The sequence below is a fragment of the Pelophylax lessonae genome (genome assembly GCF_965119305.1).
Source record: "Pelophylax lessonae genome assembly, chromosome: 2".
In the NCBI taxonomy this organism is placed as follows: Eukaryota; Metazoa; Chordata; class Amphibia; order Anura; family Ranidae; genus Pelophylax; species Pelophylax lessonae.
In genome coordinates, this window is record NC_138769.1 from 744,440,530 (window position 1) to 744,467,432 (window position 26,903).

General features: G+C 43.9%; 1 protein-coding gene across 1 annotated transcript in view; it reads left to right on the top strand.

Annotated features, from left to right (window-relative positions):
* LOC309548370 (uncharacterized protein) overlaps positions 1–23,225 on the top strand; it is a gene marked incomplete at both ends in the record, with an annotated part of 295,496 nt that extends 272,271 nt beyond the window's left edge. The window contains 2 exons of the mRNA XM_082248308.1: positions 11,574–11,625; positions 22,578–23,225. Coding sequence (XP_082104434.1) covers positions 11,574–11,625; positions 22,578–23,225 — 700 coding nt within the window. The remainder of the gene's footprint in view (positions 1–11,573; positions 11,626–22,577) is intronic.
* Positions 23,226–26,903: the final 3,678 nt, after the last annotated feature.

Sequence of the window (26,903 nt, forward strand, 5' to 3'; positions counted from 1 at the left end):
TATATATTTTTTTTTACTTTGCAAGCTGCTGTGCCACCTTATATATCAGTGGTGGGTGGGCAGTGGCACAGTACACTCTCTGTGGACCTGACAGTCACTGGCACCCAGGCAACTGCAATTATAAAAAAAATATATATTTTTTTACTTTGCAAGCTGCTGTGCCACCTTATATATGAGTGGTAGGTGGGCACACAGTGGCACTGCAGTGGGCACAGTACACTCTGTGGACCTGACAGTAACTGGCAGCCCAGGCAACTGCAATAATAAAAAATATTTTTTTTTTTCAATTTATTGCAACAAGATGCTGTGCCACCGTATATATATCAGTGGTGGGCAGTGCACTGCAGTGGGTACAGTACACTCTGTGGACCTGACACAGCACTCACTGCAATTATGACAGAGGGAAAAAAAAAAATATTTTTTAAAATGCCAGGTACTGTGCCTGTGCCACCCGAAATGAGTGTGGTGTGCACACAGTACAGTCTGTGGTGGGTCTGTGGCGTCTCACACACAGCGGGCAGGCAACTGCAGTCACAGTGTACAATATATATATATATATGTAGAAAAAAACCCTATTACCTTACCAGCCCTTAAAAGGGCTTTTGGGGACGCTAAATATATATATATGTATATATATAAATAAAAAAAAAAAAAAAAAAACCTCAATTACCAGCCCTTAAAAGGGCTTTTGGGGACACTAGATAGATAGATATATATATATATAAGAAGAAACAACTCAATTACCAGCCCTTAAAAGGGCTTTTGGGGACGCTAGATATATATATATATATATATATATATAAAAAAAATTACACAAATACCAGCCCTTAGAAGGGCTTTTTGGGGTGCTGTCCTTACAGCAGTAGTGGACCAAGAACACTGCAAGACCAGGAACACTGACTAACTGTCCCTAGCTTAACAGCAGCAGCAGCAGCAGCAGCAGCTCTCCCTTCTCTCACTACACACACTGCTTCAGAATGATCTAAGATGGATGCTGCCCTTGCTTATTTATAGGAGGTGGGAGGGTGTGGGAGGGAGGTATGCTGATTGGCTGGAAATGTGTCTGCTGACTGTAAAGTTCAGGGTCAAAGTTTGCCTCAATGATGTATTATGGGGGGCAGACCGAACATCGCATATGTTCGCCCGCAGCGGCGAACGCGAACATGCGAAGTTCGCCGGGAACTGTTCGCCGGCGAACAGTTCTATACATCTCTAGTTGGGGGTAAACATGCTAAATTGTGTATCACTTATGCTTTATTTTATGCTAGGAGAGAAATCCTTCTGCGGTGGAAGCTATCTGAGCCTCCCACCCGGACAACCTGGATAGCCGCTGTTGCTAGGACGCTTCCATTCTATCGTTTCACTTACGATAGCAGGAACTGTCCTAAGAAATTCGATAAAGTTTGGTCGGCCTGAATTGATGCTGTAGGTGTGCCAACGTCTACTGTTTTATGATGACATGAGCAAGATAAAATATATATATATATTTTTTTCCCTTACCTCCTTGTTTTGGTTTTATTCCCCTCCCTTCTTCCCTCTTTTTTTTTCTTTTCTCATTAATGATTTGATAATGAATATTTATAATCTTTATGGTTGTTATTTTTTTTCTGTATGTACTGATAACTTCTGTGTAGGGTGATGTGCCTTATTTGTAATTGTTTGTCCTGTTTATATGTTTAATAAAAGAAAAATTTATTTGTTAAAAATCCTCCATATAAATTAAAACTGACAGTAAGCAACCCCTCCAACTGCCATTTTTTGCAAAATTGCTTAACCTTCAATAGGAAGTAGAATAAAATAGATCAACTGGGAGGATCAACAAGTAATAAAAATGTTACAAGGGGAGACTCGGAAAAACAATAACTTGTTTACTAATGACCGATCCTTTAGACCCTGCAGGTCTCATTAACCTGTTGCCAACCACCCGCCACCTTTTTACTGCGGCAGTGTGGCTCTCCTGCACAAACCGACTTAGATCTACATCGGTCGTGTGCCTGCAGCTAGGGGGCGAGCGCGCACGCTGCCACCGGCACATTCCTGCCCCACTCAGCGGCAGGTAAGCCGATGCATGGGTCAGGCGGCTCCATTCCCCGCTGAGAGAGAAGGACGATCGGATGTTGTAAACACAGCTGACCATTCTTCTCCCTGGAATGATCATAGAGCCCCTGTGATCCTTCTATATAGGATCACAGGTCTCTATGGTGATTTCACAAGCCACGCCCCCCCACAGTTAGAATCACTCCCCTAGGCTCACATTTAACCCCTTGATCACCCAAAAGGTTAACCCCTTCCCTGCCAGTGTCATTAGTACAGTAAGAGTGCATATTTTTAGCACTGATTACTGTAGTAATGTCACTGTTCCCCCCCCAAAAGTGTCAAAAATGTCAGTCAGGGGTCCGATCTGTCCGCCGCATTGTTGCAGTCCCGCTAAAAATCGCAGATCACCGCCATTACTAGTAAAAATAAAAATGTAAATCTTTCCCGTAGTTAGTAGACGCGATAAATTTTGCGCAAACCAAATCAAAATACGCTTATTGTGATTTTTTTTTTTTACCAAGAATATGTAGCAGAAAACAAATTGGCCTAAAATGTTAAAAAATTTTGATATTTACATTTTTTTTTAGAATGTTATTTTTGAGAATGTTATATAGCAGAAAGTGAAAAATATTATTTTCTGTTTTTCAGAATTGTCGCACTTTTTTGTTTATAGCGCAAAAAATAAAAATCACACAGGTGATCAAATACCACCAAAAGAAAGCTCTATTTGTGAGAAAAAAAGGACATCAATTTTATTTCAGTACAGCATCGCCTGACCGCGCAAATGTCCCTTAAAAGTAAAGCTGCACCGAATCGCAAAATATGGCCTGGTCATCAGGGGGAAAATATTCCGGTCCCTAAGTGGTTAAAAAAAAACTGTCACCTAAAATACATCACATTGTCCCCTATGTGATGAAAGGGAAGTAAATCAAAAATTACAAATATTTTTATTTTTTTACAAGAAAATTGGTTACACCCAAGCACATAAAGTTTCCCCCCGAAGAAATTTTGAGGACCTCCACCTCCATATGCTCGTAGAAACGTAAGCGCATGCGTCGGCGGTGCCTACAAGTGAAAATGTTGATTGCGATACACATGTTGCCACTTGCTCCTCCATAACACTAAACTGATACATGTAGGGGGCTTTTTAAGCATTGCCTATAGAAAATATAGGGGACTGAAGTTTGTTGCCATTTCACAGGCACACACAAATTTAAGGTTTGGCAAATTTGGTATCCATTTACTCAGCGCAACCTTTTATATTTTACCAAAATGTGGGTGATTGATTGCATATGTTCACCCTAATGTTCACGTTAGGTTAAATTTTTCCTATACCTTTAAGGTAATATCGGGTGACATAAATTTGAACTACCACTATTTTATTCTCTAGGGAGTCTGCTTTCAGAAAATATAGAATGTTTGGGGGTTTTACATAACTGTCAAGGCTAAAATGATTTTTAAACGTGTGCAAAAAATGCAAAAAGGGGTCAGGCAGCAAAAAAGGTCACAGTTGAACCCCAACTGGAGGAATGTCAGTCCTCAAAAGTTGCAAGAATGTGACCACACACTTCACACTTGGTAAGATCAGATCTCTTGCAGTTGTGCTGTGTGAATAGTCTATGGAGATGAATAATAGCTGGACAGAGGAAGAAAATATCAAGGACATTCTTTCTTCACCAGATGGAATCCCTGAGACTTTCAGTAGAACCAAATGTAACACAAAGTAGCCAGCTGAAATTAAATGGTACTGTTAAATGCATCCCATAAACAGCAGAAAGTCAGTGTTGAAGGCCTACAGCAGCTTAGAAAGTTACTTTCTTACTGAACAGAGACTTCTCCCTGGCTGGTGTCCCAACCACAGACCTGCCTGCAAAGCTGTCATCCATGAGAGGAGATGAAACATGGAAAGGAGGCATTGATCATGGGAGAGGAAGTTTGGATAAGATGAGCATAGCTGGAGCCCCAAAGCCTGGCATATGGTGTATCAACAGTCAGAAGAACCTGGAATGGACTCTCCCACTGAGGCTTAAGAGACTTGGCAAGATGCCATTGGATCCCATCCTAGTCTCTGGTACTGAGGCAGTGTTGGCCATGTATTAGCTCAGGCAAGGAAGAAAACACTTGGGAACACGGCTCAGTTAGTGAATGATGAAAATGCATTACATGTTCAGTCAAAGCTCTATAAACAAATAAAAAAATGAGAATCATGAGGAAAACAGTTCAGTCACTGATACTTATCTGAAAAAAAAAGGTATAATATTTACAGGCCTTCTAGGTGTGTGTCTGATGGACATAAGCACTACAGTTAGTGCATCCAATCATTACATTCCACTTTGCTCACAGATTTTAGTTTATTTTTTTTTTCTAAAGTCACATTTTATCTTTTCACGTCTTCCCTAGCTTGTGGGATGGCATTGGGGCTGTGAAACGAATGGGACACCCGCAAATCCTTTATTATTCCTCCTTCTTCCAGAGTTTCCTCTCTGCAGCTGAAGCTTATGAATCCTCTGGTGATACATTAGCACAGCATTTACTGTATAATCTTTGTCACATTCAAAGCATTAAAATGGCTTCCTTCCAGTGTGAACCCTCTGGTGTCTGATAAGATGTGACTTCACTGTAAAAGCTTTGCCACATTCAGAACACTGATATGGCTTCTCTCCAGTGTGAATCCTCTGGTGTATGATAAGATTGGACTTCAGTGTAAATGATTTGCTGCATTCAGAACATTGATATGGCTTTTCTCCAGTGTGAACCCTCTGGTGTATGATAAGATCTGACTTCTGTGTAAAAGCTTTGCCACATTCAGAACACTGATATCGCTTATCTCCAGTGTGAACCCTCTGGTGTCTGATAAGATCTGACTTCTCTGTAAAAGCTTTGCCACATTCAGAACACTGATATGGCTTCTCTCCAGTGTGAATCCTCTGGTGACTGATAAGATTGGACTTCAGTGTAAATGATTTGCTGCATTCAGAACATTGATATGGCTTTTCTCCAGTGTGAATCCTCTGGTGTCTGATAAGCTCTTTCTTGGTTATAAAAGCTTTGCCACATTCCGAACACTGATATGACTTCTCTCCAGTGTGAATCATCTGGTGTGTGAGAAGATGTGAATTCCGTGTAAAAGCATTACCACATTCAGAACATTGATATAACCTCTCTCCAGTGTGAATCCTCTTGTGTCTGACAAGATTTGACTTCAATGTAAAAGTTTTATCACATTCAGAACATGGATATGGCTTCTCTCCAGTGTGAACCTTCTGGTATGTTATAACTTTTGCCTCCATTGTAAAACCTTTATCACATTCCAAACAAGAAATATCTTCTGAAATGACTTCTCATATATACATGGGTTGGACTTTACAGTAAAGACATTGTCACTTCCAGAACACTAAAATTACTTCTCGTTTGTTGTCCTCTGAGGTTGGATCAATGTTGAAGAGCATTCAAAACATTCTTGACATGTAGAACACGGATAGGTCTTGTGTCCTGTGTGAAGCTTCCAGTGAACTGCAATAAAGACTTTCAGTCACTTATAACATCCACATGGCTTTCTTCTCGTATAAATTTGTTGTATTGATACAACAAGACAAGCGAAAAACTTGGTTCATCAATCCACCTGTGCAGAAAAGAACAGAAGTCAGAATTCTATAAAAAGGGTTAAAAAAAGTTGCTTCCTTTAACATTATTAACTGCTTCCCACTGGGCCTATTGTGATATGATGGCCAAACAGGAGCCCCATTGTTACATAGTTACATAATTAGTGAGGTTGAAAAAAGACATCAGTCCATCCAGTTAAACCTGTGCGTGTGTGTGTGTGCTGCTAACCGAACATTGTATACCCCTGTATGTTGTTTTTCTTAAGGTGCTCATCTAATAGTTTTTTGAAACTATTGATGCTCCCTGCTGATACCACTGCTTGTGGAAGAGAATTCCACAGCCTTACTGCTCTGACAGTAAAGATTCCCTTACGTAGTTTAAGGTTAAACCATTTTTTTCTAGTTTTAGTGAGTGACCCCGTATCTTATTGTATTCCCTTTCTCTGAAAAGTTTGTTTCCTATGCTCGGGTCACCAGTACGATATTTGTACATTGATATCATATCCCCTCTCAATCGTCTCTTCTCCAGCGAGAATAAGTTCAGTGCTTGTAGTCTTTCCTCATAGCTGATGTCCTCCATTCCCCTGATTATCTTTGTTGTCCTTCTCTGGACTCTCTCCAGTTCCAGCACATCCCTTCTGAGGACCGGTGCCCAGAACTGGATGGCACTATCTGATAAACTGAGTAACTCACTAAACTCTCCCTGAAGGAATGTGGAATTGTGTGTAGGGCGAGTGTATTGTGTGTTCATCAAGCCTGCTGATTGTGGCGTAGGTGGTAGAATACCGGCCTTGCAAGAGAGAGGCTGTGGGTTTGAATCCCTTGGCCAGTGCGTGATTAATATTAATTATGGATATTAACCACTTGCCTACTGTGCACTTAAACCCCTTCCCATCCAGACCAATTTTTAGCTTTCAGTGCTCTCACACTTTGAATGACAATTGCACGGTCATGCAACACTGAACCCATATAAATTTTTCGGCCTTTTTTTCATAGAAATAGAGCTTTCTTTTGATGTTACTTATTCACCGCTGGGCTTTTTATTTTGTGCGCTATAAATGAAAAAAGACCGCAAATTTAAAAAAAAAAAAACTTTTTTTTTTAGTTTCTGTTATAACATTTTGCAAATTAGTAATTTTTCTTCATAAATTTTGGCCAAAATTTATACTTCTACATATCTTTGGTAAAAATAACCCAAATAAGTGTATATTATTTGGTCTGCATGAAAGTTAGAGAGTCTACAAGCAATTATGCTAATCATTGAAAATTGATCACACCTAATGTACTGACAGCCTATCTCACTTCTTGAGACCCTAACAAGCCAGGAAAGTACAAATGACCCCCAAATGACCCCTTTTTGGAAAGTAGACATTCCAAGGTATTTAATAAGAGGCATGGTGAGTTTTTTGAAGTTGTCATTTTTTCCCACAATTCTTTGCAAAATTAATTTTTTTTTTTTTTTTTACAAAATTGTCATATTCAACAGGTTATTTCTCTCACATGGCATATGCATACTTACAACTACACCCCAAAACACATTCTGCTACTCCTCCTGAGTATGGCGATACCACATGTGTGAGACTTTTTTTACAGCCAGGCCACATACAGAGGTCCAACATTGAAGTAGCACCTCCAGGCGTTCTCGGAGCATAAAATACACTTTTCATTTCTCAACCACCTATTACACTTTTGAAGGCCCTGGAGCACCAGCACAATGAAAAAGCCCACTAAATGACCCCATTTTGGAAAGCAAACACCCCAACGTATAATCTATGAGGCATAATGAGTCTTTTGAACATGTCATTTTTTTCCAGAATCTTTCGTAAAATGTGGAAAAAAAATGAAAACGCATTTTTTTTACACAAAGTTGTCAATTTATAAGATATTTCCAACACATAGCATGTACATAGCAAAAATGACACCCCAAAATACATTCTGCTACTCCTCCTGAGTATGGCAATACCACATGTGTGAGACTTTTAAGCAGTCAGGTCACATACAGAGGCCCAACATGCAAAGAACACCATCAGGTGTTCTAGGGACACATAGCATGCACATACCATGAATTACACCCCAAAATACATTCTGCTGAGCAAAGGGTAAACAAAAGCTTACCTGTAGTTTTAGAAGTGCAGTTGTCCACAGGAGTTGAGTCCAGGCAGCAGGCAGGGACATGGTCAGCAACAGTGCATGCAATTCTCCATGCAAGGATACCAGTCCAGTGTCAGTGCAGGCCGAGATATTGTGAGCAGTGCTGGTGTGGTCAGTTCATGTGGCAGGCAGAGGCATTATGGTAGTAAGTCCTGCAGGCAGAAGTAGGGCCTCTGTCGGGATAGAATGGGGACAGGGGTAGAGGCTTCTCCCACCCAAATCGCTTTGAAGCCTCCGGGATCCAGACCCTAATCTGAGAAGAAGAAAAACAAAAAAAATTGTTTTCTTCATCCAGAAAAACAATTCTGGTCCCCTCACATATGCGAGACCCCTGTGGTATGAATCCCACTACTTCCAGAGGCAGGCAAAAATCGTGGTCAAACAGTCCAGGGTCAGTTCCAGAGCAGGCAGAGGTAGGTACAAAATCGGCAGGCAAAGGCGTGGTCAAATAACAGTCCAGGGTCAGTTCCAGATCAGGCAGAGGTATGAACAGAATCAGCAGGCAGAAGCATGGTCAAAAAACAGGCCAGGGTCAGTTCCGGGGGAAGGAAGACATAGGTACAAAATCAGCAGGCAAAGGCGTCGTTGAATAACAGTCCAGGGTCATTTGAGGAGCATACAGTGGCATAAGGGGTGAAGGCGGAGGACTACGTTTACCATACTAATAATTTAGACAAGTATGGTAACGGCGGAAACAGTCTTCTACACAGAGGCCTGGTTGGGAAGGACACTGGGGACAATGATAACGGGTGTCTTTTCGAATTCCTGCCTTGGTACACACCCTACATTTTTTCTGCCGTTTTGGGTTTGTTTGTGTGGGAGGGACTTTACTGGGAAAATGGCGTTCGTTAAGTCTACTGATTACGTCAGATCGAATGTGTTCTGGTGGGCCGTTTGGAAATATAAGGGCAGTGAAGATTTCCTCCAGGTAATAAAGGAAGGGTTGGGGGCTTTCGGTGGACTTGCGGTATAATATGTATGAATTGTATGTGGCCAAATGGAAAAGATAAATTGCTACTTTTTTGTACCAATGATATGTATGTCTTGTGGGTAGAAAGGGTTCCATCATTTGGTCATTGAAATCCACTCCCCCCATGAATAAGTTGTACTCATGTACACATGTTGGCTTTCGGATTGGGCCATTCCTTCGTCGGGATTCCACATAGTTGTCATTGTGGATCGAAGACAACATGTAGACGTCTCTTCTGTCCCTCCACTTCACAGCCAGAACTTCCTCATTTCTCAGACTCGCCGTCTCCCCTCTTCTCAGCTTGGTGTTTACTAGCCTTTGAGGAAAGCCTTTCCGGTTTTTTCGGACCGTGCCACATGCAGGAGTCTTCTTTCTGTGAAGGTTTTGGAACAGGGGCAAACTGGTGTAGAAATTGTCTACGTACAGGTGGTAGCCTTTTTCAAGGAGAGGGTAAATGAGGTCCCAAACTACTTTCCCGCTTGATCCCAAGTAGTCCGGACATTCAGGGGGATGCAGCTGGGTGTCCTTCCCTTCGTACACCCTGAAGGCATATGTGTACCCTGTGGCTCGGTCACATAACTTGTACACCTTCACCCCATAGCGGGCCTGTTTGCTGGGAATGAATTGTTTGATGCCCAGCCTGCCGGTAAATTTAACCAGGGACTCATCCACACATACATGTTGGTCTGGGGTAAATAATTGAGGGAATATTTCCGAAAAATGATTTAGAAGTGGCCGAATTTTGAATAGCTTGTCAAATGCTGGGGAATTTCGGGGAGGGCACTGGGTATTGTCGTTGAAATGGAGGAACCTCATGATCATCAAATACCTGGCCCTGGGCATTACTGCAGAGTAGATGGGCATATGGTAGATGGGTTTGGTTGACCAATATGCTTGCAGTTCATTTTTTTTATTGAGTCCCATGTTGAAGGTGAGGCCTAAAAATATCTTGAACTCCTCCACCGTTAGGTCTCTCCACTCAAAGGGACGGGAATAAAATGATGTGGGGTTACTCTCGATAAATTGTTGTGCGTACAGGTTGCACTGGGCCACAATTGACGTCAGCAGGTCCCCCGTAAAAATTAACCCGAAGAAGTCTATTGGGGCAAAGTTCTCCGTGTTGACCTGGACTCCTGGCTGGGCAGTGAAAGGGGGGATGATGGCCTCTCCTGAGTTGGGAGGAAGCCACAGGGGGTTCTGAAGGGCATAGGGAAGGCTGGCGTTGGTCCTAACCCTTTGGGGGCGAGGTGACACCCCACTTGAGCTTGGCCTTTCTTGCCGAGGCACTGTGGTGCTGGTGGATGGCAGAGCTGGTGGATGGCACTGCGGAGCTGGTGGATGGCACTGCCTCCTCCTCACCAGAACGCCTTCGTTTGGCAGGTGGGCAGTATTCTTCTTCGTCAGAGTCGGTCTGCATCCCGCTGCTAATGACCGGCTCGTAATTTACTTCGGAGTCAGACTCTGACTCCGAAGATTCCGAAGCAGAAAGCTCCCTGTCCATGTCCTCACTGATTATATTGAAGGCCTCCTCGGCTGAGAAAAATTTTTTTGCCATCGTTGGTGATACTGATGGGCACGGTGACACTGATGGGCACTGTGACACTGATGGGCACTGTGAGACTGATGGGCACGGTGACACTGATGGGCACGGTGACACTGGCACACTGATGGGCACTGATGGGCACACTGATGAGCACACTGATGAGCACACTGATATGCACTGTGGGCACACTGATGGGCACTGTGGGCACACTGATGGGCACTGTGGGCACACTGATGGGCGCTGGGCGGGCACTGATGAGCGCTGGGCGGGCACTGATGAGCACTGGGCGGGCACTGATGAGCACTGGTGGGCACACTGGTGGGCACTGGTGGGCACACTGGTGGGAACTGGGCGGCACTGGTGGGCACTGGGCGGCACTGATCTGTGGGCACACTGGTGGACACTGGGCACTGTGGGCACTGTGGGCTGATTTGCGATTGTGAACTCACGATCTCTCCTCTCCTCACACTGCAGTCTGTGTGTGAGGAGGGAGAGCTGGCAATGAGAGATGATCTCATATGTTTACATATGAGATCATCTGTCATTGGATGCCTCGATCGTGACGAATGGCCACTGTGATTGGCCATTCGTCACGATCTGTGATTGGCTGTGTTCAAGGGACACGGCCAACACAGTTTCCCCCCAATGCACGCTCGCGGGAGCGCGCGGGGGGCGTGTTAGAGGGAGGCCGTATAAAGACGGCCTCCCGAAAATTCAAGTCCGCGCTGCAGCCGTATATAGGCTGTAGCGCGGATGTCGGAAGGTTAATTAAAACCTTTTAAATTAATTATGGATGTGGGAACTCGAAGTTCCCGTGAAGAAGCCCATTTGTTCGTCATTCGGGGAACGAGCGAGTGGGCAGTGTTCGAGTTGAACTTAGACTCGAACACGAAGGTCATCACTATGCACTGATTTGGGTTCTTTTTACCAAATAAATGTAGCAGAATACATTTTTGGCCTAAATTTGAGAAGAAAGGTTATTTATTTGCAAAATTTTATAACAGAAACAAAGAAGGTGAATGTGTTAAAGATAAGGGTTTTCAGAGATCACCTAAATACAGAGTAGAAGAGAGTCAGACAGATTGAGGTAGAGAGTTCCAGAGGATGGGAGATGCTCTGGAGAAGTCCTGGAGGTGAGGAGAGTAGGAGGTTTTGTGAGGAGTGAAGAGAATGCTTTGGTTGGCATTTTGAGACAAGGTTGGTGATGTAGCTGGGGGAAGAGTTGTGGAGGGCTTTGTAAGATGTTGTAAGTATTTTGAATTCTTAATAGGAAGAGATTGTCAAACAAAAGAGTTGCCCTGGCATTATTGCACCTCCAACAGGTAGGAAAGGTTGTGGGAAAAAATGTTGTGCAAAAGTGGGGACTGTATACCATCTGGTCAAAGGTTATATCTGGACTCCTGGAGACTGCTGGAAAAGGAGGATTTGTGAGCAAAGAATAGGATATGATCTCTTTCTGTCTGGGTGAATGTGTGACCCAAATCTCTTCCCATTTCAGAAGGAATAAAGTTGTGACATCTTTGATTGGTAAGGAAGTGATGGGATATGGAAATTGTGTGATCTGTTGGCTGACATCATCTTTATTCTGGCATCATGGAAGAATGCATTGTCACCTGACCCGTCTGTAATGCTCATTAATAAATGCATAATCTTTTGCCAAGCGCAATACGTATATATTCGTTGCAGTTTTGAAATGGTTTACCGGGATTATGATTGAAGACTGCAATTCTGTTTCTCATAAAAGCAATCCGAGCAGTAGCTGCTGGATCACTTTTAGAAGCAGGGAGAGGGGTGCCCCTCCCCCTCCTGCTTCCCACCGGTGTGACAGTTCGCACAGCTGGTCACAGAGGTGAGAAGAAACCAGATCATCTCTGATCACCTCTACAATCTAGGAGGACCGGAGTGACATCATGACATCACTTCCAGTCTAGGGTGGAGCTAACCAGGTTTTGTTTTTTTAAAGCAAAATATCACATTTTTTTAGATCTTTTGCTTTCAAAGGTAGACCCCAGTTCTCTCCATAAAGAAGACTTGTCATCCCTTATTTCTGTTAAGAGGGATGTTTACATTTCTTGTATTAGGAATAAAAGTGATTAAAAAAATAAAAAGTCAATAAAAATGTAAATAAATAAGAAAAAAAAAAGGCTTGTGAGCAGAAGTGAACACATTCTTAAGTCACGCACGCATACTGTATGTAAATGGTGTTTGCAACACACGTGAGGTATCATTGTGAACGTTAGAGTGAGAGCAAGAATTCTAGCGCTGGACCTCCTCTATAACTCTAAACATGTAGCCTGTAAAACAATTTAAATTGTAGGCTATGGAGATTTTTAAGTATCTTAGTGTGTCACCATTCCACGAGCACGCACTATTTTAAAGCGTAACATGTTAGGGATCTATTTACTTGGTGTAAATCTTTTTTATATATTTTCCAAAAAAATAGGTTATATATTGTATAATTTTGTATTAAAATTCATTAAAGCATACCTTTGATTCAAAAGGGGTAGACAAGCTCATAAAAGTAATAAATAGATAGAGAAGCACCACGTCCCTAACTGAATGTCAAAGGAGAAAAATATTTTTGGGCGTATGGTGGGACTTTTAATATAGTGGTGCCTAGTATATATATATAATCCAAGATAAGAGAGAAAGTATATAAGAAAAAAAATTTAATTTATTAAGTACACTTGAGAAAACATAAAATTGTATACTGTACCAACAGGATACAAAGGACAATATTTGAAATATTGCAGTTTAAAAACATTTGCAGTAAACAGATGTATTTGGCATATATAGCAGATTACAAATGATTTACAATTCCTACATTAGGGTAGATGGCATATACCCTAGACTCATCCAAAAGGAGGTGTCTATGCAGGATAGCGATAAAACCCACAGTGTCAACCCAACATGTTTCTCGGCCTTATACCCGCTTTCTCAGGGGTAATTTTTATGGGGTATCACTTTGTAAATATTTCAACACTGTCTGGTAAACCAACAAGCCAACAATGGTAGAGGTCCTGGACCACAAGGTAGGGGGAAAGGTCCCCCCGGGGGCGAACACGGGAGCTCAGACCAAAGAACCACAAGGTAGTACTGCAATAAGAGGGATATCTCTGTCCGGGTGATTCCGGATAAGAGGAATGGACAGGGAACGGGTGTAATGGATATGCTGGATCAAGGACCGTGTAGCATCCAATATCCACAGCAAGATCCTCAGCACATAGCCTGCGGTAGTGTAACTATCGGCGTCCCGTCCCTGCATGCTGAACCCCTGCCAGAACAGACAAAGAATATTCTCCTCTCCCTGAGACAGACCTTGTGCACTGATCTGTCTGCAGCTGTTTCATCCCTCTGTCTCTGTGCAGCAGCAGGACCAACATCTTAACATCACAGAAACTAGAGTTAGTGAACTTTACACTGCTCATAATAAAAAATGGTGGATGCAGTCACAGATCATGAGGAGGAACTCCAACTAATTAAACCTAAATTAGCGGATCTTGAAGATCGTTCCCATAGGAACAATATCAAATTCTGGAATATACCAGAATCGGTCTCCCAGTCGGACCTCACCAAATTCCTGCAATCCTTTATGCGCACTCTGGTTCCTCAACTGTCTGAGCATGATCTGGAGATTGATAAAGCACATAGACTTCCAACCCCCCCCCCACCTGCCGACCTCTACACCCAGAGATGTCCTGGCTCGCATACACTTTTTCACTGTCAAGGAGCAAGTCATTCACGCAGCAAAATGAGCGCCCAGACTCCTAGATCCCTTCTCCTTCATAAATCTCTACACGGACCTATCCAAAGCGACTATGGAAAAATCGCAGACAGCTCGCCACAATACCAAAGGCTCTCCAAAATCATAAAATACCCTACAAATGGGGATTCCCTACCAAACTACTTATCACGGACCAGAACAAGACCCACACAGTGAGGACCCTCGCTATGGGCCTCCAACTATTAAAAGCCTGGCACATCATTCCAGAGGATAACCCAGACTCACGAGAACAACCAATCCATCAAATGGAAACCGGAGGAGCCTCCCAGGACAGGTGAGCTACCTGATAACCTCAGTTGTCCCTGATCCAACAAGCACTGGATTCATGCAGTATTTTTCAATCGTTTCCGCCTGCTCTAACTATTAGATACAGACCTAACTACGTTACGGCAAGTCTGTTTACCCCCCGTTAGTTGCTTTGTGCAGTAGTTACTGCCCATTGAGCTCAAGAGCATACCCAGCACTTGGGCTTTTATTTTTTAATTACCCTCCCACCCCATCCCTGTACCAGCTGCACCTTGTTTCTGGATATTTTGACCGAGTCCACCCCCTAAAAGCCTCTGGTTTATAGACCAGATACATCCTAACTATAGAACCATTTATCCAACTGTCCATCCAGAGCCTCTGGTTTATAGACCGGATACATCCTAAATATAGAACCATTTATCCAACTGTCCATCCAGAGCCTCTGGTTTATAGACCGGATACATCCTAAATATAGAACCATTTATCCAACTGTCCATCCAGAGCCTCTGGTTTATAGACCGGATACATCCTAAATATAGAAACATTTATCCAACTGTCCATGCAGAGCCTCTGGTTTATAGACTGGATACATCCTAAATATAGAACCATTTATCCAACTGTCCATGCAGAGCCTCTGGTTTATAGACTGGATACATCCTAAATATAGAACCATTTATCCAACTGTCCATCCAGAGCCTCTGGTTTATAGACCGGATACATCCTAAATATAGAACCATTTATCCAACTGTCCATCCAGAGCCTCTGGTTTATAGACCGGATACATCCTAAATATAGAACCATCTATCCAACTGTCCATCCATTTCCACACAAGAAAATTTTGTGAAAATTATGCACTGTCAACTAAAAACGTTTATGACCGCTGAGCATGAGAGAGAAAAATCGAAGGATATTTCGTCCGATTTTCGTAAAGTGTGTACGAGCCTTTACAGACGGGTTCACACTGCCAAATGTTTCTCAGGGCTGCAGTTCTGCTGAGATCCACAAGGTGGCGATCTCTCTTATACCGAGATAGGAAATCTCTACGGAAGTCAGGAAGTGATGTAAGTCAGACAGGAAGTGATGTAAGTCACACAGGAAGTGATGTAAGTCAGACAGGAAGTGATGTAAGTCAGACAGGAAGTGATGTAGGTACAGACAGGAAGCTCCATGTGTGAGGAATTATAGAGAAGACGTTGCTGGAAGTATCAGCGGAGGAGGTAATGAGATTGTATTTTATCATATCTCCCATCACTCTCCCTTGTAGGACTCCATATTTCTCAGCGGCGTGTAGTGGTTGAGGCAGGGAGAGGATTGTGATTTGCAGTTCATCAGACAGTGCAGTGTAGTCAGCAGTGTAGTCTAGGTAAGACATTGCTAGCAGTCAGTTAGGCAGGGAGAGAGATTTGTGCTTTTTACAATTTAATAGATCAGATAGTGAAGTGTATTCAGCAGTGCAGTATATACCACAGAGTACTATATATATATATATATATAAAGTGCAGCGCAGTCAGTGCAAAACTGCTAGAAAAAATAGATAGACACAAGCTAGACAGTGGATTGGACAGACTCAGTGGACTGGTGGACAGACACTACTACTACACTTTCAAATCAATACTCCCAGTTAAAGAGGTTGTAAACCCATGAAAGTTTTTTTTTTTTTTTTTTCTGTAACCTGAAAGAGAAACACATAATAAGCTAGTATGCATCGCATACTAGCTCATTATGAAATACTTGCCTAAGAACGAGCCCCCGCCGTGCCGCCCGCTCACCTGTATGACGGGCGACATGTCCAGTCGCCGTCTTCCGGGGTCGCGGCATCCGGCCATCTGATTGGCCGGAGCCGCGGTGAAGTCACTCCCGCGCACGCGCGCAGGAGCCGACGGTCACGGCACGGGGCTCTGAAGAAATGGCACCAGCGGCCGTTCCTTCAGAGCGCATGAGCCAATGACATCACTGGCTGCATGTAAGGTAAATATCTCCTAAACGGTGCATGTTTAGGAGATATTTACAGTACCTATAGGTAAGCCTTAATATAGGAACACCTATAGGTAAAAGTGTCAGAGGAGGGTTTACTTCCTCTTTAAGTAAAACACTATTATAGTGCAGAAAGCAGAACATTTCAGCATGTTCACCAGTTAACCACTTAAGCCCCGGAAGATGTTACCCCCTTCCTGACCAGACCCCTTTTTTCAACTTGGCACTTCATGACTTTAACTGACAATTGCGCGGTCATGCAATGCCGTACCCAAACGAAATGTACGTCCTTTTTTTCCCCCACAAACAGAGCTTTCTTTTGGTTGTTAGCAACCAGTGACGTCCTAGTTCTGCGCCATCCTAAGTCCTACACTGTGACTGTCTGTCATCCCATGTCTGATCATGACATTGGCTTCCCAGTACTGTGCTGTTGCTGCTGCCATCTCCATTCCCGGGCCAGAGAAACCAGCTACGCTGAGCAGAGAGGGGAGAAGGAGGCGGCACACAGCTCACACCGGACACACTACCAGTCCGATCCTGGTCCGGTCCATGGAGAGCAACGGGCGGTATGCGGGGCATGTGATCGAAGCACTGCCACTACCCCGGAGGGATTACTGGGCGATATGCGGCTGCATTGCCATATGGTAGCTGGTGAGTGTAGAGCTGCGAGCACCGGACACCCCCAACACCGAGGTGAGTCTCCATTACTGTTCAGCACTGCTGAAGCGCCCCCCCCCCCCCCCCCCGAGTGATGTGTCTGATCTGTGTATAGAGAGGAGGGGAGTCAGGACAGTCAGAGTATCATCTCGCTGCAGCACACATTCTCTCTCTCTCACTCTCACTCTCAGCAGGTCTAGAGAACATCAAGTGAGCAAGATTTAGCTATTTCATGATTATTCTTCTAATAGCAGAAATACTGCCTTCCCCCAAGGTTCCACTGCACCCTCATTTCAGATAGAGGATTGTAGTGTACTGCCTTTAATCAGAAATTAATATTACTGCACAACAGTATGATGGAAGAGCCTGAGATACGGAATACCTCTATCTAATAAATTACTCTCACTCTTTATCCACATGTCTGCTTATCCAGCTTTCCTAAAGACAGAGTTAATATTATGTGAATTGGCCAATATTCCAGGTTCAATAAAAGTGATTGACCCAGCTAGTCAGAGGAGAGCCCTGTAGGTCACATAGAACAGGGCTGTAATCTACAACAGGAAAGACTTGATATTTAAGTCCGCTATAGCAGCTCAATATTAAGTTACAGGATAATGGATGGTATACTATTTTCCTCTTTTGCTCTGTTTAGATTGAGCAATCAATAGTGAGAAGGATGTCTTCAGGCTGAGATAAACAGACAGAGTGAAAGGGGCAGGTATGAGAGTGTCCAGAGAGTGTATTTATTTTATCGGCTTGTAGTTTTTCATTTCAGATTCAATAAATTCAAGTCTAATATTAATAAAATTATAGAAAAAAATATTTTTAAATCAATTGGGGGGAAAAAGTCATTTTCGGTTTCGTTTTTCGGGCAAGGGCATCCTGAATTTTCGGTTTCGGCCCAGAATTTTCATTTCGGTGCATCCCTAGTTGAGCTCATTGAATATTTCATTTTTTTGTCACAGGTGTTTGAAAAAAAAATGTTTTTTTTTTTTTTTTTTTACACAAAGTGGTCTATGAAATTATATATTTCTCACACATGCCATGGGTATATGAGTAATTACACCCCAAAATATATTCTGCTGCTTCTCCTGAGTAAAGGGGTACCACAAATATGAGACTTTTTGGGAGCCTAGCAGTGTACGGGAGCCCGAAAACAAGTCACCACCATCAGAATTTTGAAGGGCGTACATTTTTCATTGCATTTTCTCACTACCTATAACGGTTTAGGAGGCCCTGAAATGTCAAGATACCACAAACCCCCCCCCCCCCTCCAAATGACCCCATTTTGGAAAGTAGACACCCCAAGCTGTTTGCTGAGAGGCATGGTGAGTCCATGGAATATTTTATATTTTGCCACAAGTTTTGGGAAAATTAAAATTTTTTGTTTTACACAACGTTGTCACTAAAAGATACATTTTTTCTTACGTCCTCCGACAGTCGCCGCCCCTTCCCAAGTCTTCACCAATGGGCATTGACCTTTACTCCGCAGGAGTAGCTAGGCAACAAGATTTGTTAATACAAAAGCTTTTAGCATAGACACACCCCCAGGGGCTGTCCCCTTAGTCAATACCTACCTGCACCAGCATTCCCAACTCAGTTTGATCTTGCCTAGCTTAGGAGTAGCAGGCTTTCCTATGCTGGGGCTTCAGTCTCAGCCTTCTACCCTTTTTTGATTTTATTTCAAGTATTTTTCTTTTCTTTACTAGCTGTTGTTTTGTCAGCTTTAGTTTAGGGTTCTTCGGATGAAGATGTTCATGCGGAGCTGGGTCTCGGACTGGCCGCCCTGGATCTCAGGGCTGAGTGCCAGATGGATCCCCAGCCTGCCATCGAGCGTTCAGCTTAGGTTCGCCCTGGCACATTGAACGACCCATCCCTGTTCACTGCAGGGATGCTGCCTGTGAGGTGGCTACCTCACTGGACGCCATGCTGCGGTCTATGGCTGCGATCCACAAGCGTCCTGGCTGCGGCACTCCATGTCTGCCTTGATAGCGGTTTGTCGCTGGAGACGGCTCCCCACGCCATCTGGTACGCCTTCGATTCGCCATTGCGGAGGCACACTACCAATTTGTGGCGTTACCTTTCGGTCTCGCTTCGGCTCCACGGGTTTTTACCAAGGTGCTGGCACCGGTCCTGGCCCTGTTACGGGCACAGGGCATTGCGGTTTTGGGGTATCTGGACGATCTCCTCATACGGTCAACTGCCAGCCAGAGTCTGATGACCGACATGTCCACCACGGTGCAGACGCTGCAAGAGTTCGGTTGGACAATAAACTTTCCGAAATTGACTCTGTGTCCTTCGGTTCGCCTTCCCTATCTGGGGATGGTTCTGGACTCTGTAAAGGCGAAAGTTTTCCTTCCGGAGGACAACTCCGGACGCTTCGGGACGAGGTCGGGGCCCTCAGGGCCAACCAAAGCTCGTCCCTCTGGACATGCATGAGATGTCTGGGGTTGATGGTCTCAACCTTCGAGGCGATCCCCTTTGCCCAGTTTCACACGCGGGGTCTCCAGGCGGAGATTCTGGCGAAGTGGGATGGGCGCCCGCAGTCCTTGGATCTGTGGATCTCTTTGAGCCAACGCACCAGACAGAGTCTTCTGTGGTGGCTCCAGTCCCCGGCAGTGTCGGGTGGCAAGTCTTTTCGTCCTTTGTTGTGGACGGTGGTCACCACGGATGCCAGCCTGACGGGCTGGGGTGGTGTCCTGGGCAATCTGTCCGCCCAGGGGACTTGGTCGGAGAAGGAGTCCTCCCTTCCGATCAACGTTCTGGAGTTGCGAGCGATAAAGCTTTGCCTTCTGCGATGGTCGGAGCGGCTTCAGGGCCGTCCGGTTCGGGTTCAGATGGACAATGCCACCGCGGTGGCCTACATCAACCACCAAGGGGGCACCAGGAGTGCCCGGGCGGCTCGGGAAGTAGCCGACATTCTGTCTTTGGCCGAGACGCACGTCCCGGCGATAACGGCAGTTCACATTCCGGGGGTGGAGAACTGGCAGCTGGATTATCTGAGCCGCCAGACCCTGGACCAGGGAGAATGGTCCCTTCACCCGGATGTCTTCCAGATGTTGTGCGCGAAGTGGGGGTCCCCGGATGTGGACCTGTTCGCGTCTCGTCTGAACAACGAGGTGGAAAGGTTTGTGGCAAGGACGCACGATCCTCAGGCAGACGCCTCAGACGCGTTAGTGGCGCCCTGGCATCAGTATCGTCTGATGTATGCCTTTCCACCGATTCAGCTGCTGTCCAGGCTCCTTCGCAGGTTAGCCTCGGAACCGCACGCGATGATTCTGGTGGCACCGGCCTGGCCTCGCCGGTCTTGGTACACAGACCTCGTAATTCTGGCAGCCGACGCTCCGTGGCATCTGCCGCTTCGAGAAGACCTTCTGTCTCAAGGACCGATATTCCATCCTGCTTTACAGTCGCTGGCTTTAACGGCCTGGCTGTTGAAAGCCAGGTCCTGAAGGATAGGGGTCTCTCCCCTGAGGTCATTCCCACTTTGATCCAGGCTAGAAAAGCCTCTTCGGGAAAAATTTACTACCGTACTTGGAAAGCGTATTTTGCCTGGTGTGAGTCCAGGGGGCATTCTCCTCGCTCATACTCGGTGTCAAGAGTGTTGGCTTTCCTTCAAACTGGAGTGGACCAGCGTTTGGCGTTGGCCACGATTAAGGGTCAGATTTCTGCACTGGCCGTTCTCTTTCAACGCCCTGTGGCGTCTAATTCTTTGGTTAGCACCTTTGTTCAGGGGGTGCGACATTTGGCCCCTCCCAGGAGGGAACCTTTGCCTCCGTGGGACTTGAACTTGGTTCTGTCCGTGTTACAACAGGCTCCTTTTGAAAACATCAGGAAGATATCTTTGCCTCTGCTGTCTAAGAAGGTTGCTTTTTTGGTGGCGATCACTTCGGCTCACAGGGTGTCGGAGCTGGCGGCTTTGTCCTGCAGCTCTCCTTACCTGGTGATTCACAAGGATAAGGTGGTCTTGCGACCTAACCCATCTTTTCTTCCGAAAAGGATCTCGGATTTTCACCTTAATTAAGACATTGTCTTGCCTTCGCTCTGCGCGAAGCCGAAGCATCCTAAGGAGGTTGCCTTACACTCCTTGGATGTTGTCCGGGCGATCAGGGTTTACCTGTCGTCCACTAAATCTCTTCGCAAGTCGGATTCCCTCTTTGTCCTTCCTGAGGGACCTCGGAAGGGCATGGCGGCGTCGGCTGCGACCATCGCCAAATGGATCAGACAGGTTATTGAGCAAGCCTATGCCTTGAGGGGGAAGGTTCCTCCTTTCCATGTGAAGGCGCACTCTACCAGATCTTTGAGTACGTCTTGGGCTTTCCGTCATCAGGCTTCTGTGGCCCAGGTGTGTAAGGCGGCGACTTGGTCGTCCGTTCACACCTTCTCTAAGTTCTATAAGGTGGATGTTCAGGCATCGGCTGATGCCTCCTTTGGCCGTAAAGTTCTCAGTGCGGCAGTTTCCTAGGGACCCTTGTTTTTTTGTGGGCCCTTGGTTATTGGGGTGTTTTACCCCTGGGTTACTTGTTTTTTCCTGGGTTGTTGCTCCTGTTGAGCACGTTTTTCCTGTTGCCCAGTTGGTTCTCTTACTATAGTAAGGTTCCTTTCTCTGATGTGGGTACTGCGTTGCCTTTTCTACGGTTGCGTCTCCCACCCCTCATGTCTACACTGCTTTGGGACGTCCCGTTGGTGAGGACTTGGAGGGGGCGGCGACTGTCGGAGGACGTAAGAGAAAACTGAATTTTTGTAAAATCTTATCGTAAAATTCCTTTCTCTGAGTCCTCCGACAGTCGCCGCCCCCCGCCCCTCTTTTGGGGTTTTTGTGTACTCTTACTGCTATGATACCAAACTGAGTTGGGAATGCTGGTGCAGGGAGGTATTGACTGAGGGGACAGCCCCTAGGGGTGTGTCTATGCTAAAAGCTTTTGTATTAACAATTCTTGTTGCCTAGCTACTCCTACGGAGCAAAGGTCAATACCATTGGTGAGGACTTGGAGGGGGCGGCGACTGTCGGAGGACTCGGAGAAAGGTATTTTACGGTAAGATTTTACAAAAATTCCGTTTTTTTTAACCCTTTTTATAGAATTATGACTTCTGTTTTTTTTTCTGCACAGATGGATTGATGAACCATGTTTTTGGTCATGCTTGTCTTGTTACAACAATACAACAAAGTTACATGAGAAGCAAGCCATATGGATGTTATAAGTGACTGAAAGTCTTTATTGCAGTTCACTGGAAGATTCACACAGGACACAAGACCTATCCGTGTTCTAAATGTCATGAATGTTTTGAATGCTTTTCAACATTGATCCAACCTCAGAGGACAACAAACGAGAAGTAATTTTAGTGCTCTGGAAGTGACAATGTCTTTACTGTAAAGTCCAACCCATATATAAATGAGAAGTCCTTTCAAAAGATATTTCTTGTTTGGAATGTGATAAAGGTTTTACAATGGAGGCAAAAGGTATAACACACCAGAAGGTTCACACTGGAAAGAAGCCATATCCATGTTCTGAATGTGATAAAACTTTTACAATGAAGTCAAATCTTGTCAGACACAAGAGGATTCACACTGGAGAGAAATCATATCCATGTTCTGAATGTTACAAAGCTTTTACACAGAAGTCACATCTTATCACACACCAGATGATTCACACTGGAGAGAAGCCATATCAATGTTCTGATTGTGACAAAGCTTTTATGCGGAAGTCACATCTTATCACTCACAAGAGGATTCACACTGGAGAGAAGTCATATCAGTGTTCTGAATGTGGCAAAGCTTTTACACGGAAGTCATATCTTATCAGACACCAGAGGATTCACACTGGAGAGAAGTCATATCAATGTTCTGAATGTGGCAAAGCTTTTACACAGAAGTCAGATCTTATCAGACACCAGATGATTCACACTGGAGAGAAGCCATATCAATGTTCTGAATGTGACAATGCTTTTACACGGAAGTCATATCTTATCAGACACCAGAGGATTCACACTGGAGAGAAGTCATATCAATGTTCTGAATGTGGCAAAGCTTTTACACAGAAGACAAATCTTATCACACACCAGGGGATTCACACTGGAGAGAAGTCATATCAGTGTTCTGAATGTGGCAAAGCTTTTATAACCAAGAAAGATCTTATCAGACACCAGAGGATTCACACTGGAGAGAAGCCATATCAGTGTTCTGAATGTGGCAAAGCTTTTACACAGAAGTCATATCTTATCACACACCAGAGGGTTCACACTGGAAGGAAGCCATTTTAATGCTTTGAATGTGACAAAGATTATACAGTAAATGCTGTGCTAAGTATCACCAGAGGATTCATAAGCTTCAGCTGCAGAGGGGAAAATCTGGAAGAAGGAGGAATAATAAAGGATTTGCGGGTGTCCCGTTTGTTTCACAGCCCCAATGCCATCCCACAAGCTAGGGAAGACATGAAAAGATAAAATGTGACTTTAGAAATAAAATAAACTAAAAGCTGTGAGCAAACTGGAATGTAATGATTGGATGCACTAACTGTAGTGCTAATGTCCATCACACACACCTAGAAGGCCTGTAAATATTATAACTTTATTTAATTTTTTTCAGATAAGTATCAGTGACTGAACTGGTTTTCTCACAATTCTCATCTTTTTATTTGTTTATGGGGCTTTGACTGAACATGTAATGCATTTTCATCATTCACTAACTGAGCCGTGTTCCCAAGTGTTTTCTTCCTTGCCTGAGCGAATACATGACCAACACTGCCTCAGTATCCGAGACTGGGATGGGATCCAATGGCATCTTGCCAACCCTCTTAAGCCTCAGTGGGAGAGTCCCTTCCAGGTTCTTCTGACTGTTGATACACCATATGCCAGGCTTTGGGGCTCCAGCTATGCTCACCTTATCCAAACTTCCTCTCCCATGATCAATGCCTCCTTTCCATGTTTCATCTCCTCTCATGGATGACAGCTTTGCAGACAGGTCTGTGGTTGGGACACCAGCCAGGGAGAAGTCTCTGTTCAGTGAGAGAGTAACTTTCTAAGCTGCTGTAGGCCTTCAACACTGACTTGCTGCTGTTTATGGGATGCATTTAACAGTACCATTTAATTTCAGCTGGCTACTTTGTGTTACATTTGGCTCTACTGAAAGTCTCAGGGATTCCATCTGGTGAAGAAAGAATGTCCTTGATATCTTCTTCCTCTGTCCAGCTATTATTCATCTCCATAGACTATTCACACAGCATAACTGCAAGAGCTCTGAGCTTACCAAGTGTGAAGTGTGTGGTCACATTCTTACCACTTTTGAGGACTGACATTCCTCCAGTTGGGGTTCTCTTTAACCTTTTTGCTGCCTGACCCCTTTTTGCATTTTTTGCACACGTTTAAAAATCATTTTAGCCTTGAAAATTATGTAAAACCCCCAAACATTCTATATTTTCTGAAAGCTCCCTAGAGAATAAAATAGTGGTAGTTCAAATTTATGTCACCCGATATTACCTTAAAGGTATAGGAAACACAAAATTTAAGTTAAAAAAAAACAACTAAAGTGAACATTAGGGTGAACATATGCAATAAATTACCCACATTTTGGTAAAATATAAAAGAGGTTGCGCTGAGTAATTGGATATCAAATTTGCCAAACCTTAAATTTGTGTGTGCCTGTGAAATGGCAACAAACTTCAGTCCCCTATATTTTCTATAGGCAATGCTTAAAAAGCCCCCTACATGTATCAGTTTAGTGTTATGGAGGAGGTCTGGTGCTAGAATTATTGCTTTCACTCCCGTGTGCATGGCAACATGTGTATCGCAATCAATTTTTTCACGCATAGGCACCGCTGACGCATGCACTTACGTTTCTATGAGCATATATATGGAGGTGGAGGGCCTCAAAATTTCTTCGGGAGGGGGGGGGGGAATTTTATGTGCTATTTTTTTTTGCAAATGAATAAAAATATTTTGTAATTTCTGTTTTACTTCCTTTTCATCACATAGGGGACAATGTGATGTTTTTTAGGTGGCAGTTTTTTTTAACCACTTCTGGACCGGAAGATTTTCCCCCTTAATGATCAGGCCATATTTTGCGATTCGGCGCAGCGTTACTTTAATAGACAATTGGTTCAATGGATTCCTAGTCCTTCCAGATAAAATATACTTCTTGTGTGGAAGGAGCCCCTAAAATGTCTTCCCTTCAATTCCACCCATAGCTGTACTTTAGGTTATGTTGCCCCTCCCATATCTGTAAGGGAAAGCCTCAATTTCTCCCAATACTCCCCTGGCCTTCCAGTGAGAAGAAACATTTTCTCTGGAGTGGAAATGTTTTATGCAGTGATCCCTTCATAGACGGGATGGGGAATCTAAGTCATCTAAGATAATTAGGATGAACCCGTGTACTGGAGTCATGGATCAGATAACCAATGAGACCATTGATGTTATAGCAGAGCTGACAGCAGAAGTGTCTCCATCACCTAAGGTGGTGTCACAGAACTGCATGGCTGCTGACTATCTCTGGGAAGCCCAAGGTGGAGTCTACAATCTGGTGTCACATAGAGAGTGTTGTACATTTATTTTATATCACGAGGATCTCAGAAGGAGATATCTACACAAGGTAAAGGAGTTCCAACAGTCACCTGGGTGGTAGGAAGTGGGATCCATTGTCTTGGATGGGTTTAGTTGGAACTTGGTTGAGTAATATGGTGGGTTTCCTTCCTAAGCCATTAGTTGTTACTATAGTTGTGATAATAATTTTCTACATTGGTGTGGTTCTTTCTTTTACTGCCAGAGTTGATTGTACATTTTTATGCACATGGTTAAATTCACATTTTTAGGCCAGATGATTATTTAAAACTCACAAACATTTTTTTTTTCTAAAAGCAGAGACTCTGGAGAATAAAATGTTGTTAGTTTAAATTTTTTAGGAGGATATTGGCGCAATTTTTTATCAAATGCACATTTTATGTAAAAAAAAAAGAAGCACTGCAGATAATTTTAGTGCACACAAACACAATTTATTACCCAATTTCTTTGGTGAAATATAAAATATGAGGTTTGTGTCTTGTATATAGATACCAAACATGTCAAGCTCTAAAAATTGGATGAACTTGTGAAATGGTGACAAACTTCCAAAAATGTCCCATAGGTGACACTCTAAAATCCTTTACAGGTCATCAGTTTAAATAGTTCTCCATGAATGATGTCCCTAGAGTTATTCCTCTCACTCTGGTGTGTGCAGCGATATGTAAGATGTGTCGTGTGATTGTTGTTTTCCTACATAACCGCACCCAACACTGACATTTCCATATGTATATGGGAACTGGGGGGATAAAATTTGTTTTGTGGTTTGTTTGTTTTTATTTGCAGTGTTTTACTTTAATTTGTTAAACTTTGGTTTAGTTGTTCTCCTTCAGGTCCTCTAACCTTGTAGATGGTGACATGGACTTGTTGTGTGGGAATGAGCAGGAGGGGCTCGGGGTTATCTTCTACCCAATGAGCTTGTTATGGATAAAAGATGAAAGTGTCTTCTGGGAATTTACAGGGATTTGGATGTTTAGAGGGTTACATAAGTGGGCGGGGCTGGTATTAATGAGGGGCATGTCATATGGTAATCAGTTTCTTAGCATAGATGATATAAATGGTATAAATATATCCTTGAAATGTAAACAATCTATCTCTTTTCTTCTGTTGGTAAAGTGTCACATATATATGATTAATAAAGTTGGATTTTATTTTCACCGCACAATACTGTGGTCTGGGTTCTTCTACAACACATCCACCCAAAAATGTAATCTTCCAGTTATAGAAGTCTGGTGGAATGGGTGACAAGCTGATTGTATCTCTTAGGTCTAGGGGCGGATTGCCCATTTGGGCACTCTGGCACTGTCTGAGGGCCCGTGGTCAGTAGGGGGGCCCTGAAAGAGGCTCAGTCCACTCCTGGAGGAGCCCACAGCTTAATATGCAGAAGAG